At 35.7% G+C, this 18,684-nt stretch overlaps 1 protein-coding gene across 1 annotated transcript in view; it reads right to left on the reverse strand.

Moving 5' to 3' along the window:
* The window catches only part of SSFA2 (sperm specific antigen 2), a 40,749-nt gene that overhangs the window by 4,205 nt on the left and 17,860 nt on the right, over window positions 1-18,684 (reverse strand). Inside the window, exons 9-15 of the mRNA XM_004674470.2 lie at window positions 18,245-18,317; window positions 14,257-14,345; window positions 11,732-12,937; window positions 10,002-10,079; window positions 9,795-9,922; window positions 9,252-9,399; window positions 6,523-6,984 (exon numbers count right to left, since the gene is read on the reverse strand). Of these exons, the coding sequence (XP_004674527.1) occupies window positions 6,523-6,984; window positions 9,252-9,399; window positions 9,795-9,922; window positions 10,002-10,079; window positions 11,732-12,937; window positions 14,257-14,345; window positions 18,245-18,317 (2,184 nt within the window). The remainder of the gene's footprint in view (window positions 1-6,522; window positions 6,985-9,251; window positions 9,400-9,794; window positions 9,923-10,001; window positions 10,080-11,731; window positions 12,938-14,256; window positions 14,346-18,244; window positions 18,318-18,684) is intronic.

Below are 18,684 nucleotides of genomic sequence, written 5' to 3' on the forward strand. Positions count from 1 at the left end.
AAAAATAAGAGATTAGTATGGGCTAAAGAGGAAGAAAAATTTAAATTTAAAGTTCTCAGAAAAATAGTAACTATAAATTAGTAGGCACAGAAGCAGAAAACTTCAGCTAATTGTAAGGTTAGTAGTCAACGGCACCTAGGATGAAGGCGGGGGAGGGGGTGGCCAACGGGGGTAGTGGTGTTGCAGGGAGGTTAAAAGGTCTAGTTGATAGAATAGTTCCTAAAGGGTGAAAAATAAGTATAATAGGAAATTTTATTTACTGTGAGCTACTTCAGGGTAAGGATTAGGTCTCATTTATCATGTATCACAAGGTAAGTGTTTAATAAATGAATGAATCAATAACTGAGCAAGAGGCAGTATCAGACACAAAAAGAAACTACAAGTAGAAAAATAAAGAACCACAAAGGGGCACTGAAGATGGGAAGATGCTTTTAATAATATATTTAAGGAATAAGTTAGTACTAAATTTTCTCATACTACAGAGAAGGCAAAAGAATTAAGAGTTGAATACACTAATGCGATGGATCATAAAGTTGTTCTTAAGAGCACAAGTTTCAAAAAGTTCTGTACAATTTCCAAAGAGAGGACAGACTACTTGAGGTTAAGAAAGGAAAGCTCACTGGCAACATAAATTACAGTCTGAAGTGTGCAGTAAGACAGGCATTTAATATGCACCTACTGTGACTGCTCTGTTAGCAGCCACTTATACTGTGATCACTGAAAGTTGTTAAAACCCAGAAAAGGTTTCACTTGAAGCATGTCAGGTGAACCGTAACAAACACCAAGTCATGAATCAAGTTGAGAACTTGGAAAAAAAGGAAAACTCTCTAAAGACAATGATGCAGATGTTTACTGTCATCTGCTAGGATGGCTCCCACTACATCCGACAGGACAACAGCAATGTAAAGTGACATGAGAACATGTCAATGAACCCATCCCCTTGCTTCAGGGACATCCAGATAGGTGACACTGTCAAGGCATGTAAGTGCCAGCACCTGAGCCAGAAGACCTCACTTCAATGTGCTCAATGTCACTGGCACCAAGAAGCAATTCCAGAAGTTCTGACACTAAAGCCCCAAGCAAAATAAACAAAGCAAAATTATTATCATAGGCAAACAAACAAACAAAAAAAACCACAAAAAAACCAAACCAAAACAAACAAAAAAAACACTGTCTGAACCAATCAAAGGATCAAACAAAGACAAACTTTAAAACCAACCCTTGAAAATTGACCACAGATCCAAGGCTTTCAAGAGGGGAGGGGAGAGGTGGGAGGGAGAAAGCAAGAGAGAGAGGAGGAAAAGTGAAAATGGGAAGAGGATGGAAGCACAAAGGACTTTAGTCCTTTGTGGGTGCTTTGGTGCTAGGAAAGCTGCAATGGCCACACTTGAGGGGAGGAATCCTACACTGTCAAAACATTAACAAAGAAGTGAAACAATAGTACTCTCATTAATTAAAAAAAGTCCCCCTTTAGAAAAAAAAAATGTTACTTTCTGATGTTTAATTTTGTTGAAGTTGCCTCTATGGGCAAATGTTACTTTAGTCCATTAAGTAAATCTTTTTATGGACTTATTTAAGTAACTATAAACAGCTTCCGGGCACTGATTATATACAGCACAGACTACCTGGGTAAATTCTAGTAGAGTATTTTTCCCACATCACAAATGAAAAGGGGTATCTTTAATCTGAAGGCAGCGTCATTACTGAATTAAGTTTATTAAATAGTTTATTAAACAGTTGTCTGAATAAACTTTCTTTTTTTTATTTTTTATTTATTTATTTTTTTTAAGATTTATTATTTATTCATACAGAACTGGGGTACAGGCCAGAGATGCGGAGGGTGAGAGGATTCACCAGGGACAGAGTGGGGAGCAGAACAGGCAGATCGACAAAGTACACTGCTGAGGGGAGCAGCGGGCGGGTCAGGAGAGGTCTGCCACGCCATGTGGTCACCTCTGGGGCAGGCGGGAATCGAACTCATGTGGAAGCGGCTTTAGATTCTCAGTGCTGTGCTTTAACCCGCTGTGCCACCAGGGAGGGCCGAATAAACTTTCTTTTAATGTTCTCCTACTAAAGATCAATCTATTGTATAAACACATTATAAAAAAATCATTCCTTTTAAAGCTTCACATATGATGAAATGATAGAAACAAAAGCCTGACAAACATCATTGTTTTTATGCACCCTAAGTGCAATAAAATAACTTTCCTAAAAATTAATCCTCACCTGCAAAACTGTTCAGTCCAAGATTACATCTTAACTTCCTGAATAGTGGCTTTGTTAATAGGGTCGGTCAGGAGCCCAGAACTTACTGAAAACACAGAATCTTTTCTTGATTACTAATATAACAGGCTTAAAAAGATTGGAAACAAGTACCACCTATCTTTAAGGACAAAAAAAAATAGGGATCTGAGCTGAATGGAATTAAAATTAATCTGAATTTTAAATATTTTCTGAACAAAGTTTAACATAATACCACTGTAACTGAACTAAGATTAACAAATTATTTTTTTATTATGCTGGTGCTGGACTAATTTATCTTGCACTGATTTATTTGCAAATATATGCTTTTAAAAATAATTTTATTTAGGTAATACTGCTTCACAGCAGTAAGATTACTCCTCAGATGCATGCCACCAGCCATTCCTGCCACTAAGATACCCATAGTTCTCTACCATTATCCACTGGTACCCCATCACCATTGCTCTCCACCCTCTCCCACGCCCCTGAGTAGCCTTAATTTTCCTAAAAGATTTCTAGAATTTGTTACTGGTTTGGCTGTGACCAATCTTTTGCTTTGTCTTTCTGTAGTCTACATGCAAATGGAACCATAAGAACCATACCATTCTTACCTATTTCACTTAGTGTAATCCCTTCTACTTCCATGTTGTGACCATAGTTAAGAGTTCATTTTTTTAAAAGTTTAACTGGGGTAAGGCCAAAAGTGTAGGGGCAGCAATAGGTTTCACCAGAGACAGAGTGGGGAGCAGAACAGACAGATGGACAAAGTATACTCCTGAGGGGAGCAGCAGGCAAGACAGGAGAGGTCTGTCGCGCCATGTGGGTCACCTCCTGGTGGGGATGGAACTCGCACCCAAGCAGCTTCAGTCAGTTGTGCCACCAGGGAAGGCCCTGTATGATATCATAATTCACTAATATGTCCTTGGACACTTGGGTTGTTTCCAGAACTGAGCTTACCATTAATGCTTTTAAAGTGCTTCAAAATCACTTATTTTCTTGAGTGCATCAATATTTCTCTTACAAACTATATAGTTTGCCTAAATTCTGAAATAATTTTCTTTTCCTCTTAAAGATTTTGTTTATTATTGCATAGAACTGGGGTATAGGCCAGAGATTTGGGGGGGTGAGAGGATTCATCAAAGACAGCTTTGGGAACAGAGCAGGTGGATTTACTGAAATACACTGCTGAGGGGAGCAGCAGGAGAGACAGGAGAGGTCTGCTGGGACATGTGGGTCAGCTCCCTGGCCAGGGATAGAACTCAAGCCACTGAGGTGACAGCACTGAAACTTGAACCGCAGGCCACCAGGGAAGCCCCTGAAAAAATTTTCAAACATTTGCCTCATACAACAATTTAATTATCTTCAAATTATAAAATCTTCCATGTTTGAAGTAGTTCTTATTAATCATTAAGCAATTTAATACAAGGCATCAAAAACAGGAACAATGACTTCCATGTTCCTTACCCAAGAATCAAGGGTCTTTTCAAATCACATTTTTAGAAGGGAGAGTTATCTTAAAACTTACTTCCTCAGTTAATACATACTTGGGGAAAAACACCTTCTTTCAAAACATGTTATCTGATATAAAACTTACAAGTAAGAATGGATTATAATAACAGTCATACCTAATAGAATAGAGTAGATATATAGTTTACAGATATTAGCCACCCATAGCCAACTTAGCAAAAATAATTACATTTGCAGAACAAATTTATAGAATTAAAACCTTTTAAACTTTAAGTTAGTAATTCATGCCATGAAAAAAAGTTAACTATATGCAATCTCTTCTGCTGTAACACTTGCTCTGAAAATATGAATGTGTGGTTCTTAACATAAGCAAAATATTAGGAAAAATGAGTATAATGTAAGTTTCATGTTTTCTTATGTGCAGGGAACACTAAGTTAACCAAGGAACTGTATTCAGTTGTGCCTATGGATACAGTACATGGAACACACATATTTTAAGCTTCTTCAGCTGTCTCACTTCACTATGTATTATGAGTCACACCTGTTGTACTTGGTATTAAAAGTTTTTGGATTTCAGATCAACCTCTACCACTTCATAATAACTCACAATTTGCAACCCTTCAAAACACAATTCTGTAAACAAACTTCAAGTCTTTTTTCAAGATAGAGTATCAAATTAGATTTTTTATATATTTGTGAACAACATGTACAAAATTATACTGTTTGTATTATCTTTTATTAGGGTTCTATTTCCTTTTGAATATGTCACTGGCAATTTTAAGTGTTACACTTATCCTATTCTTCCGATAAGCTCTGGTTTTACTGAAATAATTTTTAGGACTTTTTAGGAGTGCATATGTTAACCTATAAAACTGCATTTTTAACATTCTTCTCAAGTGATATAAATCACACAGCTATAAGTGATTTCGCCTACTGCACACAAACTAATTCCTGAGACCAGAGGATCAATGGTCCATTTGAGGGAAAATTCAGGTCTGTTGTCAACATTCTCATCTACAATCATTAGAAATTTGATCTATGTTAATTCTAAGTATATTAATTAGATTCACACTGCTAAACAATTTGGAAATATCTACATTAAAACTAGGGAGTCGGCCCTCCCTGGTGGCGCAGCGGGTTAAAGCACTAAGAAGCTTAAGCCACTTCCGCATGAGTTCATGAGTTCGATCCCCGCCTGCCGAGGAGGAGACCACATGGTGTGGCAGACCTCTCCTGACCCGCCCGCTGCTCCCCTCAGCAGTGTACTTCGTCGATCTGCCTGTTTTGCTCCCCACTCTGTCTCTGGTGAAGCCTCTTACCGCCCCTGAGCCTCTGGCCTATACCCCAGTTCTGTATGCACAGGTGAATAAATCTTTAAAAAAAAAAAAAAAAAAAACTAGGGAGTCGCTGATTCTAATTTCTCTGGCTTATTTAGACCCCTTCCATTTCTAAATTCTTAGTTCATGAATATATTATACTCAAAGCTTTTCTGTGTGATTTTTCAGCTGTCTGCTGGGTAGTCTGACTTACCCTTTTATTATATGAGTTTAGGCTTATGGATTTCATGTTTTATGTATATTTTTCTCTTCTCTTTTAAATAACAGATACTCATTAAAACACTTATGAAGTGACTTTTTCACTGTAGGTTATCCTCTTTTTAACTAATCGAAAATAATGAAATATTTTCTCATCATGGGTTTTAATGTTTCAGTAGGAAAGAACAATGGAAATTTATGATTCTTCCTTAAAGCTACTCTTAAGAGAATAGAATGGGGGAAAAGAATCCAATATATGTAATTGCATCTTCTGTAGTCAACTAGATTTTGTACCAAAGACACTTTTTGAGAAGATGAAAAAGAAAGCCATTATAATAAACGTGTATGAAAAGAGATTTCTTCTTTTAAATAATATATATGCTATTCCTTCTAGTTCTGGTTCTAGTACCAAAAAATTGCTATCTTACTAATTTTCTCAGTTACCCTTAAACTTTGATACTACTTTCCTAATTTTTTGCAGTCCTGTTAGTGGCCTTAAACTATGGTTAAATATCTCAGGTTGATAACTGATCTCATACACAATAAAATTCTATACTTATATATCTTTGAACAACTCATATGTAATTACCACATCCTACATCTACTATACCAAAAAGATCAAATTCTTTGTAACTATGCAAGTCACAACACCATTTCTTTAGTTCCATAGAACATGAATGACAGCTTTTAATCTTGGAAGGGATCAAAATTATAATCCCTTATTTTGTCAATGTGGAAACAAATCTAAAGAGTTGTCATGTTTACCTATCTAAAAATTTAATAAAATACTTTCTTCACCAAAGTGAAATTAGATAAATGCTGTTATTCACAGTAAAGTGCAAAAAGTTGCAGAAATTCTATTACAAACATAATTTACTGGATCAGTGGAAAGTTAATTTAAAAGCTCTCTAAAACTGGGCTCTCCCTGGTGGTGCAAAAGGTTAAAGCACCACATTATGAAGCTCTCCAAAGCCACTGCAGCAAGAGGTTGATCCCCCCGCCACAGAGCTAACCCACATGGCGTAGCAGACCTCTCTTGACCCACCTGCTGCTCCCCTCAGCAGTGTACATTGTCAATCTCCCTGTTCTGCTCCCCACTCTGTCTCTGGGGAATCCTCTCATCCACCACACCTTTGGCCTGTACCCCCAGTTCTGCAAGCATTAAAAAAAAAAAAACAAAAAAAAAAACTCTCTAAAACCTACTGAATAAAGTGCAAAATTTTGAATAAACCTTCTCCAATGCATTTTACTAAATAAATTAAGTATAGATCTTATTCACCTCTCGTATGACTTGCTGCAGTTCATCTTGCTCCATATTTTTATGCATTTCCTCAGCAGCTGGCATTAATGGGATTTTTTCATGTTCTTCTTCCACTTCACATTTAGGTCCTACAGTCTCTGAGACTTCTTCTGCACCCACTTCCTCAGAACTTTCCACATCTGGAGGTGTCTGCACAGAGCCTGTTCTAGAAGGAGCAGTTGGTGTGAGGGCCACTGATGCTCGGAATACTTTCTTCCTTGATACCAGATGGGCTTTGGGTTTGCCTGCTGAGTCATTAGAAGGTACTCCAGTTCTTCTATTAGCATGAGAGGGACTAGAACATACAGAAGAGGACTCTGATGTTGCCTGGGAGAAAACAGATTCTGAACTTTCTCCTGGAGGAATTTCAAACCCCATTTCTCCAAGTCCCAGGCCCAATTCAGACTTCAGATATGATTGTTCCTGCATCAGTTCAGTAACCTGGAGATCAGAAAAATTGTAATTGTTCTCTCACAAAATTAAGAGTGGTAGTTAAAAAGATTAAAATCCGACTGTCAAAGTCATTTAACATGTAAAGACATGAGTTAGTTCATTCACTTAGCAATTGGAAATTTACTTAAATAGAAAATTTAAATTCATAATGATATCATGCCATAAAATGTGTAGCTAGAATATGTAGCTGGATAAAATTTTACTTGTTATACACAGATAACCAAATTACTTGTAAGAATAACTAGTGAAAAACAAATAGTTATTTATAATGCTTCTGACCACATAACAATTTGTCTGAAATATATGAAAGTCAAAATTTTGTTCAAAAAAAGAAGTCTAGCTACTAGATTCAACTACCTGAAGTACCTGGAATCAACAAGAAAAATGTGTTTCTCTTGGACAATATGTTAAATACTTTTGTGATGCATTATCTCCTGTTGACCTAAAAATAAATCATTATGGCAATCAATCTGGCTTCTGGTGATCTAAAATGTCAATGGACTTTCAGAAGTGCTAAAATCACATCCAATTAATTTATCAAATTTTATATTTAAGAATATTTCATATCCACTAGAAAGTGTTTATAAATGTCTCAGTAGTCACTCCTTATCTGTGGTTTCACTTTCTGTTGCTTCATTTACCTATAGGTCAACTATGATCTGAAAACACAGGTAAAATTAGGTATTTTTGAGAGAGATTCTACATTTATGTAACCCTTATTACAGTTGGTCTTATTTATAATTAGTTACTGTTGCTAATCTCTTGCCTTCCCTAATCTAGAGATTAAGCTTTGTCATGGGTATGCATATATATGAAAAAACTTGGTATAATGCGGGTTTCCTAAGGGGAAGTCTCAGGACATTCCTTCACAGATAAGGGGGAATATGTTCTATCATTCCTTTCCCCACTAATTTAAAAGGAGAGAGGCTTACTGGTTCCATTACATTCAATGGAAAAGGGCATGACAAGTTATCAGCACTTCTGTTGCCATATATTCCCTGAAAAAGAACAATATATATGTGTGTACATATAGTTTTTCAAATTGTGTTTTATAATAAAATGAGTCAGCTGATTATTGCTCTAAGCATCCCTTTATGTTACAGAGGTTCCTCTCAACTGTTATGGATCCAGTAAAATAAATTATCATGAACAAAGGTGAACATAAAATACTTTCATGCTCTGCTGTCACACTCATTTCTCAGAATGGATCAAAAGCTTTTAATGAAAATAGATATCTATAAATAATACAAAATATTTATTTTATGCTATACGCATATATGTGAATATATACATTTTCTTATTCTACTGATTCTATTTCCAATGTGTACATACATGTGAGTATTCACCCACTTACTTTGAACAAAACCAAGCATGTTGTTTAAGAAAAAGTGCATTACTTCAACATTATAACACAACATATTCAACAGCTATGAAGAAATTGCCAAGATAAGAATAACTGTTGAAGTTTATACTTTATGGAAGGGAACACTAGAAATATAAAAAGTGGTACAAAAGAAAGTGCTTTATTTTTTCTTGGTTGAATAAATATTTTCTACCTGTATAATGATCTCAGTTGACTCCTTACAAAACGTAAACGTGTAAGAATCCCAAGTAAAAGTTATTTATTCACAGGCAAGAAAAGAAAAAGAGTAAAATAAACATTTTTTTTCTTTGTAGACAAAGTGATTAAAATCCAAACCGGTCATGCTAACCACCTGTAATTTTTCCTTTAATATCTTTCAACTTTAGCGGCCCTCCCTAGTGGTGCAACTGGTTAAAGCACAGCACCATGAAGCTCACCGCAGCCACTTCACAGGGAGTTCAATCCCCACCTGGCATGGCAGGCCTCCTCTGACCCACCCCCTGCTCCCTTCAGCAATGAACTTCATAGATTTGCCAGTTCTGTACTCTGCTCTGCCTCTGGTGAATCCTCTCACCACTCCTGCACCTCCAGTCTGTACCCCAGTTCTGTATGCATAAATAAATGAATCTTAAAAAAAAAAAAAGCAAATCCTTCAACTTTACCCTTCAACTTTACTATTATCCTTACTAACTACAAAAAAATTACTATTAAATTTTCCCAATATATATCTAGTTAGGTAAATAATCATAACTAATTTGTGGAAACGGCTCCTTAAACATTCTCCATACCTCTAATGCCATTAAAATAAATGTTCTTAAATTAAGTCTTATGTCCTAGATTAGAGCACAACAGGTCCTTTGTAAAAGCTACTGATGAACGTAAGGTACCGTACCACAAGTGCTGAGGCGTGGTAGGGAGAAGGCGTGCGCCCACGCAGCTGCTCCTCCAGGCACAGTAGACGCTCCTCCAGCTGCAGTTCCAGTTCCTGGAGTTCCATTCGAACTGAATTTCTCAAACTCTGGAGCTGATCAACTTCACACCTGAGTATGGTGACAGGCACAGGTACAGAAAAGCAGTTGGAGGGTTTTTATTCATAATTCCCTTGACATTAAAGTGACCAGAAGATAATGAATACCTAAATTCTATGAATTAGTACAACAGCATCTATTGCAGGTGTAAACACTATGACAACAACTGGTCTTTCTTCCTCTACTTCTTACACAAGTATCTCAAACACTAATAGCTAAATACAAGTGTTTCTCCTTAATGCAATGAAGAAAGACGGTTACTCGGTACTACCTAATTACTGCCTAATTTAGTTCACAAAATACAGGGTACATGTCAATAGAAATAAAAACTACCTTAAAGAGCAAGCTGAAAATTCTTTTAGAATTAAAAATATTTCAAGTTGCATTAAGACAAAGTGAACTTTTACCTTTCTTCCTCAGTCATATGATGATAAACCATGGTTTGCTGGCGTAGCATTGCCAATTCTAGATCCATCATTTGTGTTCTAAATAAATTTAAGCTCCGCCTCATCACTTGGAGCTCCTGAAAAGTATTCTAAAACACAAAATAACAGAATTATACTTCAAAATCAAAGACATAATTTGAAACATCAAGATTTAGGTTAAGAACTTACTTCATAAAGAGGTAGAACAGATGATTTCTGAGTGCTATATGGAGCAGCAGCAAGGTCAGGTCCTCTCATTATAGGGTACTTCAAAAGAGTGGAGGAAATAGAATTAGAAATCAATGTTAATTTCAAAGTGACTATTTCCAAAATTATCTAAAATGTTAAAAAGTTGTGCTTTAGGGCCTACATATTTTATCTTTAAGAGAAAAATATGCCATTTCAATTTATAAGCAGGAGCCAAAACAATCCATCCCCATGCTACTTATTACTCCTATCTGTTGAGGTAAAAATGAGTCTATTTAGGATGAGGAAAAGGCAAAGCAAAAGTTTAAATCTATGTCTGAAAGGACTATCCTCTTGCCTTGAGAAAGCAGAAAAATAAAACTCAAAAATGGAGACGCCATAGTAAGTGTCATTTAAGACTATAGAAACTACTGACTTGGCTTAGAGGAGCAAGTAAACACACTCTTATTCTTAGCCATCTACTATGTCATTACTTTTAGCAGAGAGGAAAAAACAACATAAAAAGAAGATGAAAGGTATTCCTAAATTTCAAGTGTTCTAACAATAAAATCAAACAAAAGAGAAGTTAAAAAATTATTATAATGAAGTGGAGTCGGGTGGGCGCTATGATGAAAACAGGAAAATTCAGGTCAAGTAAATAAATGAACCCAACAGTACTGGCACCTACTTTTCTAGAGCAGAACAGGCTAAACTACCATGAAAGGTACACCAAGAAAACAGAGGTGTACAGTCATGGGAAGTCACAGCTTTTTGCATGGAGAGAACTACAAGGTCTCCATGAGTGAAATATTAACAGAACTACATTTTGTGAGGTAGAAGAAATTCATATTCTTATTAGCTGCAAGTGATTAGAAGATGACTGGCATGAGGATAAAATCTATATATGAGAGAAGGTATAGTTTACTGAATTAATTTGTAAAAATTACAACTTTGATTTTTACTTTCAAGGTAGCTTTCTGCCTGCTAGTTCATGACAGAGATCTATCCTATATGTTCTAGGCATTCCTACACTGAAGCACCAGTAATGATCATTACATTATCAGTTTCTTCATTTCTTCAACTGCTCAAATATAAATAGTTAAGAGAGAGATTCAGAAAGAAAATGTGAAAGGGAAATCTAAAAACAATTTTCTTGTTTCCATTAGTTTTTGGAAATTATTTCCAATCCACCAGCAAATCTGAGAGCGATGACTTTCAAAGTAACAAGACATAGAGACCATTTTTATTCTAATTTACACTTTACCTGAATTTTTCCATTCTGGGGTAGTTCCAGTCTTTGAACCCAGTAGAAGTAGACTAAGTTTGTGCCAGGTGGCCAGCATCAGGAGTCAGCAGGTGAAGGGGAAAGCTTAGGCAGAGAGCTACGAGCGGAACCAGGAGGATATGGTGCCACAGAAGCCAAGGGGAGGAAAACTTAGAAGAGAAAAGCCAGAAAGAGCCCTGAGGGAAGAAGTTTTAATAATGAGATGGCTTGGCTAAGATAACGGAAGAGCGACTGAAGAAAGTTATCTAGTGATACCTACACGAGAAACAGACCTTGTTAGGATGAGTTACAGCTTTCCTTTGAGGTCTGAGGCAAGAGTACAGGAAGAGGGCAAGTACAGAAGAGTTTGGGTACATTAAAAAAAAAAAAAGCTGCAGTGGTTCATGCCTGTCAGGTCTTATCTCTCAGGGAATTATGAGATAATGAAAACAACACAACAATCTCATACCTGTGAAAGATTCTGCAGTGAGTTTCTAATATCATGCAATACTCTTCGCAACTGCATTTCAATGGCAGAAGGAGGGTTCACAGAGCACACTCGGTATGGGTAGGCAGCATGTCTATGTGAGTAAGGACACCCAAAAGGGGAGGAGAAGGCACTGCAGGTGGCACCAGATATATTGGGAACACTGTGAGTGCTCAGAGTCCTCATGTGTTCACACAGGGGCCTTTCCTGCCACTCAGAGTGGACAGAGTGAAGGGAGCAGGTGGACTGTGATATAGGTGCCCGAGCATACAGCGAACAGGTCGGAGTCCTTCGATGATGGCATTCTTCCCACTGGTTCACCTCATTCTGAGAGGTTTCTTCTTTCTTCACAGATGATGGGGAGATGAAAATAGTAGATTTAACTAAAGATTGACCATCATGCTCAGTCACCTCTTTTTCTAATTCCTGTTCCTCTTCGGGCGTGTACTTATAAGTGAAGGAAGGAGGACTGCATCTGGTCTCCTTTCCTGGGGATAAGCGAACATTGACAGAGGACACAACCCTTACTGGGCTCAATAAGGTGGTTGGTAAAGACTGAGACCGCCTTAGAGGATAGCCAGCTTTTGCAAGTAGGTACCTCTGCTTTAGCAGATCTTTTGATTTTATCAGGCTACGCCCTACTCTTTGATTAGACAGACTGCAAACCTTCATTTGGGCTCTTTGCAAAGCTGTATTAACTCTGTCCACAGAAGAGGGAGGCCCAGTTGTACTTTCAGAGCCTATCTCACTGCATTCAATAGAAGCCAATGATTTAAGAATATGGTGTGTGGTATACTGTGCAAATTCACATTCACTGCTGATATCCACATCACTTTCAGCACTTGCTTCCCTCAGCATTTCTACTGGCTGTGCTGGGGACAAATCTTCCTTTGCCTCAGTAATTTCAGTAACATGATCCCCAATACTAGTGGTGGACTGTTTAGTTCCTGTATTCTCAACAGTCTCAAGGGGGAAATCCTGGTTAGATGACTGTCTCTGTTGATGACCAACTGCTGCTGCTTTCTCTCCTCCTTTCTGAAGAGGGGTAGGAGACTCCTCTTCTGACTCATTGAAATAAGGCTGGTCTTGTGCTGTCGGTGTGATAAGGTCTTCACCAAATGATGTGACGGTTGTCTCACTGTCACAGCTATCAGCACTACTCCCCATGGTCTGCAGGGGCTCATGAACCTATGAAATGAAGTTACGGACAGATGGAGAATGCAAATAAGAATCCTAATGTGCCAAACTGTTATTTCTGTATTTTTACAGTTTCCATCCCTTGGCCTGTTATTACTTAAAACCTTTTACTCACGCTGATCAGCAACCCCTCCACTTTATCACAAAGATTATTCCAGACTTCCACTATTTTCTTTAGATCTTTTTAACACCCATCTCCTTTTCTTCCAACATATAATGTGAACTGAGAAAAATGGTCAAAATTCCTTTCTTTCCTAACAAATACAATATACCACATAATATCTCTCCACTATTCCCTCCCCCACATATTGAAAAGAAAACTCCTTTTTCACAAAGCTAATTCCTTCAACCTGTGTTTTTAATCATATCCTTTCAGTACTAAGATAACTGCTGTTTGATTCCAGATTTTTCTGCATCAAACTCTTCCCTTACTCAGGTAACTTCCTTCTAAGCCATCCCCCAATTCTATATTTGAAAACAACCAACATTCATGTCTTCCTTTCCTTATCAATCATATATTTTTGTTATGCTTTTTGTTTCACTGTGTATCAAAACTATTCATTCAATGACTTAACTTCCAAGTAACTAACTCACACTTCATTTTGGGGACCCTACATTAGCTTTCCTTCTGAAAATCTCTCTTCCATTTTGTACTTTTTCTGCCTGTAGTATTCTTTCTGAGTCTCTTTAAACACTTTCTTGTCTATCTATTCCTTAAATACTATGTTTCTAAAGACTTTGAGAGGGCAGTTCTCTTATTTCACTTTTCTTTAAAATATGCTTAGAGGTATTTTGAACACTTTTCATATATACCCTGTGTATTACACACAGTGACAATGACACCTTAAGGGTAAAGTTGTGTCTATCTTTTGGGGTATCTAATAAATTTTAGTATAAAAGTTAACATTCAGCAAGCTATGGGTCAACACTCTATGTTAATTAGTACAGAAAAAAACTATAAAGTACTTAAACACACACACAAAATAACTTAAACATATTGAGGGTTAAAAATAAGAAAATAATATGCAGAATAGATTAATAATTAAACTAACTTGTCTACTGATGGTACAAAAATTAAGAAGCTTCTGTTTGTTGTTTTTAAACATTCAGAGAGAAAGGAAGAATTAGTGAAACCTAAAATTTGTAGTCAAATGCTTAGTAAACATCTACATCCCAAAGTGTCCTTGTTATTGTCACTTGGAAAAATTAAAATTATACACATTTAGTTTTGAAACACAGAGTTAATGAAAAATCACCTAAATACTAAGTGAAACATGGAAATCATAGGAATTTAGTAACAGAAAATTTACCTGAAGATGATTAAGGGAAAAACAGTCTGTTGAATCTTCAGCAAAACCACTGCTATCAGAATGCTGACTTGCAGTACGTAACAGATGATCTACCAGAAGAAATGTAGTTATGCAAAACTACTAAATATGACTTCAATGAGAAAAATAACATTATGACAACCAACAGACTGATATACAAAGTTGATTCCTCCTAGAAATCCACTTATGTAAAACTGTGGCTTCAAAACACAGGAAATGACTTAACTTTCAAATGAAAACTGAGTCATTCTATCAGAAATTCTGTGTTTAGCTGCTAATTAAGTGCTAATTTAAAGTTTTTCAGTAAATTCAATTAATGTCTTGGATTAATTGAATTAAGGAGGACAATACACTGAAATAAATAAAAACAGACTTTAGTAAAAATTGGAAGTTCCAAGGTAAACCACTTCCATTTGTAAACATATATAAACATCCAAAGATATTTAGTAGATGAAATTAGACATTAAAGTGTGAAGTGTAAAACTCTGTATTATCTTCCTTGTAGAAAAATGAAAACACAATTAAGATCAATTTAAATTATTTGTATGCAAGACTACTTAATGTCACTGATATCACTGAAATATGCAAAGATTTCTAAGTTATTGAAAAGTTATTTCAAAACAATTTCATGAGACACAAATATTTAAATTTGATCAGGACATAATATATTTAAGCTTCTAAAACCCCTGTTTAACTTTCTTCTCAAAACTCTTATTCTTATTGACCTAACAAAACTTTTTTGCAGTAAAAAGCAACAGAGTACAGCAAGCATGACTACAAGCTCACTAATACCACTACTGCCAAAGTATGAGAGACTTTAAAATTATCATATTCATTAAGGTATAAGACTCACAAAACAGGCAATTTTTGAAGAACTTCAAAACAATGGGATAAATAAAATATGTTTATAAAATGCACATTCACTGAATGGAATAGTTAACTGATATTCTTATGATAGGGAAGATTTGAAATCCACTCAAATGCCCCAAAACAGATGACTGGATCAAGAAGATGTTTATAAACACAATGGAGTATTACTCAGCAATGAAAAAAAAAACCTCGTGCCATTTGCAGCAACATGGATGGAGCTGGTAGAGATCATGCTTAGTGAAATAAACCAGAAAGAAAAAGAAAAATACCAGATGGTTTCATTCATAGCAGGAGTGTAAGGGATCAGGAGGAAAAAAAAATACAGTACATATAGTAATTGTAATAAAATAAAAAAAACATCAACTCACAACTATAAACCAAAACATTCCACAGGGGAGGAGAGAGGAACAAGATCAAATCTTGGGTGGGAAAGCACATGGAATATGCTGCTGGCACATGGGTGAAGTGGTGGTGATTAAGTCGACAGGGATTACAACTGAGATTTTAAAAAAATGCATAAAATGAAGAATAATGTAAAAAAATATGTATTAAATATAAAGAAAAAAACCAAGAACTGATGTTGGATAAAATATAAAATCAAAGTTTATCCCATTGCATTATCAGGCTCAACACAGAGCACCATGAAATGGAATCTTCTTATTCTTACTAAAATTTAAAATAATTCAGTCTTATTTTTAAGTTAACAAACTTCAAAATCTAAGAGACTGATTCATAGCCTTGATAAATCTAGATAAACTGGAATAACTGAAACTGAACTGCAATAAGCTTCTACCATAAGCACTTCTACCATAATTACATATTATATTGATAAAATGATAAATGTACTGACTCCTAGTAGTTATCACCAGAATTACATGCTTTCATGCCTTGAAAACTACTAGAGTATGAGCTCTCTGAAGGTAGGAACCTTCTTTACTCTTCTTTGTATCCCAGTATCTAGAACAAGTTTACTTACAGTAAAAAAAAAGTTTGCTGAATGAATCAATGATAACTATCTCCCACAAGCAACAGAATTAAGTAGTTGCTTCAAAGATACAGAAAGGAAGTTGCCCATATGGCGGGATAGAACAGTTGTCAGGAGAGTCCAGGGAGGCCAAAGAGACCAACTCCACCCAGGTTCTCTCTGCTAGTATCTGTTTTATCTAGCACAGTCTGTACCACATTCCCTCTCTGTGGTTAACTCTGTCTGAGTTCACACAGGTCAGGGCAGACTACAGACTGCTTTGGCTTCAGAGCAGGTGCAGTGGAGGACAAGGCGGCCTGGGTTTGAGTTCCCATGTTAATGCCATAAGCAATAGCATAACTCTCTCTTTCAAAAACAAGTTAAAATTCTCCTATCTATTTCAAAGAGCTACTTCAAGAACGAAGATGAATGCCTAAGACGCTATCCTGTTAATTACAAGCCAGAATATAGGACTTTAGAAAACATGTCTCCACAGAAAAAGGTAGAACTGAAAAGTATTGGTTGTCCATCCTCATTGAAGAGATAAGGCATTATTTCTAATAACTTTCACAAGCATTATAGTAAGAAAACAAAATCTGAAAATTTTGTTTAGTATGATTAAAAAAAAACAGAACAGAGATATACACTGATAGACTAAAGAAAATAGTGCTTGTCTTCTGTGATAAGAACAATGTTGGACATCTCTCAACATATCTGCTGAATGTTAGCTTGTGACATAAATCACTAAACCTCTCTGGGATTCAGTATAAATCCCTGGGCTATACTAGAGGTTAAGATGTTGTAATTTCAAAAATCTTATTACTAAAGTAAGTGTGAAGTGTCTTTATACATGCACTATATGTCTTTTGTTAAACTTGTCAAAGGAATAATCACTGATTCTGCAATTATGATTAATCTAATATACATCACAATATCAAAATCTGATCAGTATTTTCAAAAACAAAACAGTTTCTACCTCTCTTTCACAAACACTATTAATTTATAAAAATGTGATTAACAAAAATGTTGCCTCTTTACTTATGCCCCCAGAAATATGAAGCCCCGTGTCAATAAAAGGAAAACAAACAAACCCACAGATGTGAATACCAACTACATGCCATTTGTCCGACTACAGGAAAATTGTTCTTGGAAGATCTTAATGTAATTATACTGTTTTTATCCCCTTTAGAGAAAGGGCAAAGTGATTCCACACTTTGTCACCTCCCTATCTATCTAAAGATTCAGTAGTAACTGTCATTTTTCCCTTACAGTTTAGAAACAATACATGTAGTTATGGACTTACAAGGGGAAAACATTAAATAGGAAGGATCATTTGTTTTTGATCAAAGCTATAGTGATGTAGTGAGAGTAGAGCTCTTGTTTCTTAGTGTCATATTGCAAGTCATATGCAAATTGTCTCTCATGAAGTCATTTTTAGTAATCAAAAGAAAACAAACATCTGAATCTTTGTTTAAAAAAACAAAACATAGTCAGTCCTACCTTTAGTGGTCATTTGAACTTCTTCTGTCCTTTCCCTCTTTTTAAGTCTCAAAGGTTGTGTAAATTAAGGAAGATCTGCATGATTTTTCTCATGTAAATTAAAAGTAAGAGGAGTGGATTCAAAGGTTCTTGGTCAATAATTAATAATATAAGAGAAGAATGATATGTAACCTTTGATCCACAGTTTGAATTTAATTTAACTAGCTTTAACTGCTGCTGAGAGACATTTGTGGTTTATTGCCAGAGGCATGTTCCTATTTTATACCTAGGAATCATATTTAAATAATGAAAATTCAGAAATGAATATTTCAAGTGTGTATTTCAATCAGAACAATGTAAAAAGGATTTGTAAGTCTGTTGTTTACTACATCTTCAGATTTAGCCTTAATGTAGAATTGAAAAATAGAGTATATAAAATTGTCTAACACATCATCAAAGGATAAGCAAATTAATATTACACATATGGCACAAAAGTCTTCAATACAAAAGAAATTCTACAAGCAAACCATAAAGAAGTATGCATACCACGGTGCTTTTCTTTTTCCACTTACAAGTAAATAGCTAAAACTTCTTTCCAAATCAACTATTACCGCTTTGATAATATATTCAGGAAATAGAAGATACTAGTTTGCTTACCTCTTTTTGATTTGGTAAGACCTAGCTGATATGTGGCTGGAACATGGGGAGCTTCTCCCTCTGTGCTCTGAACCTAAAGAACAGTTTTGTGTTAAAACTAAAAGAATAAAATACCCAAAACTAAAAGAATCAAATATGTGGCAAAGAACAACACCTCCTGATAATTATTTATTAATAAGCAAATCAATCTGAATGTGTACCAAAGCTTCACGTAGCTTTTAACAAGTAATGTTATTTCAAACTAGTTAGAATACCCTACAACTTAATTTTATGATCTATTTTACAGTTTTTAATAGTGCTGCAAGTTTGTAACTAGCAAAGAAAAATGACTACATGTATAGCTAGTTTTAAGTTATCATTAAATGAAAAATATATTCAAAGAAGAGCTCTCTACATGTCAAAAGGGTAAGATCTATCCCAGGATAAATATCAATACATTC

The sequence above is a fragment of the Condylura cristata genome, unplaced genomic scaffold, assembly GCF_000260355.1.
Source record: "Condylura cristata isolate star-nosed mole 26May11 unplaced genomic scaffold, ConCri1.0 scaffold00002, whole genome shotgun sequence".
Classification (NCBI taxonomy): domain Eukaryota; kingdom Metazoa; phylum Chordata; class Mammalia; order Eulipotyphla; family Talpidae; genus Condylura; species Condylura cristata.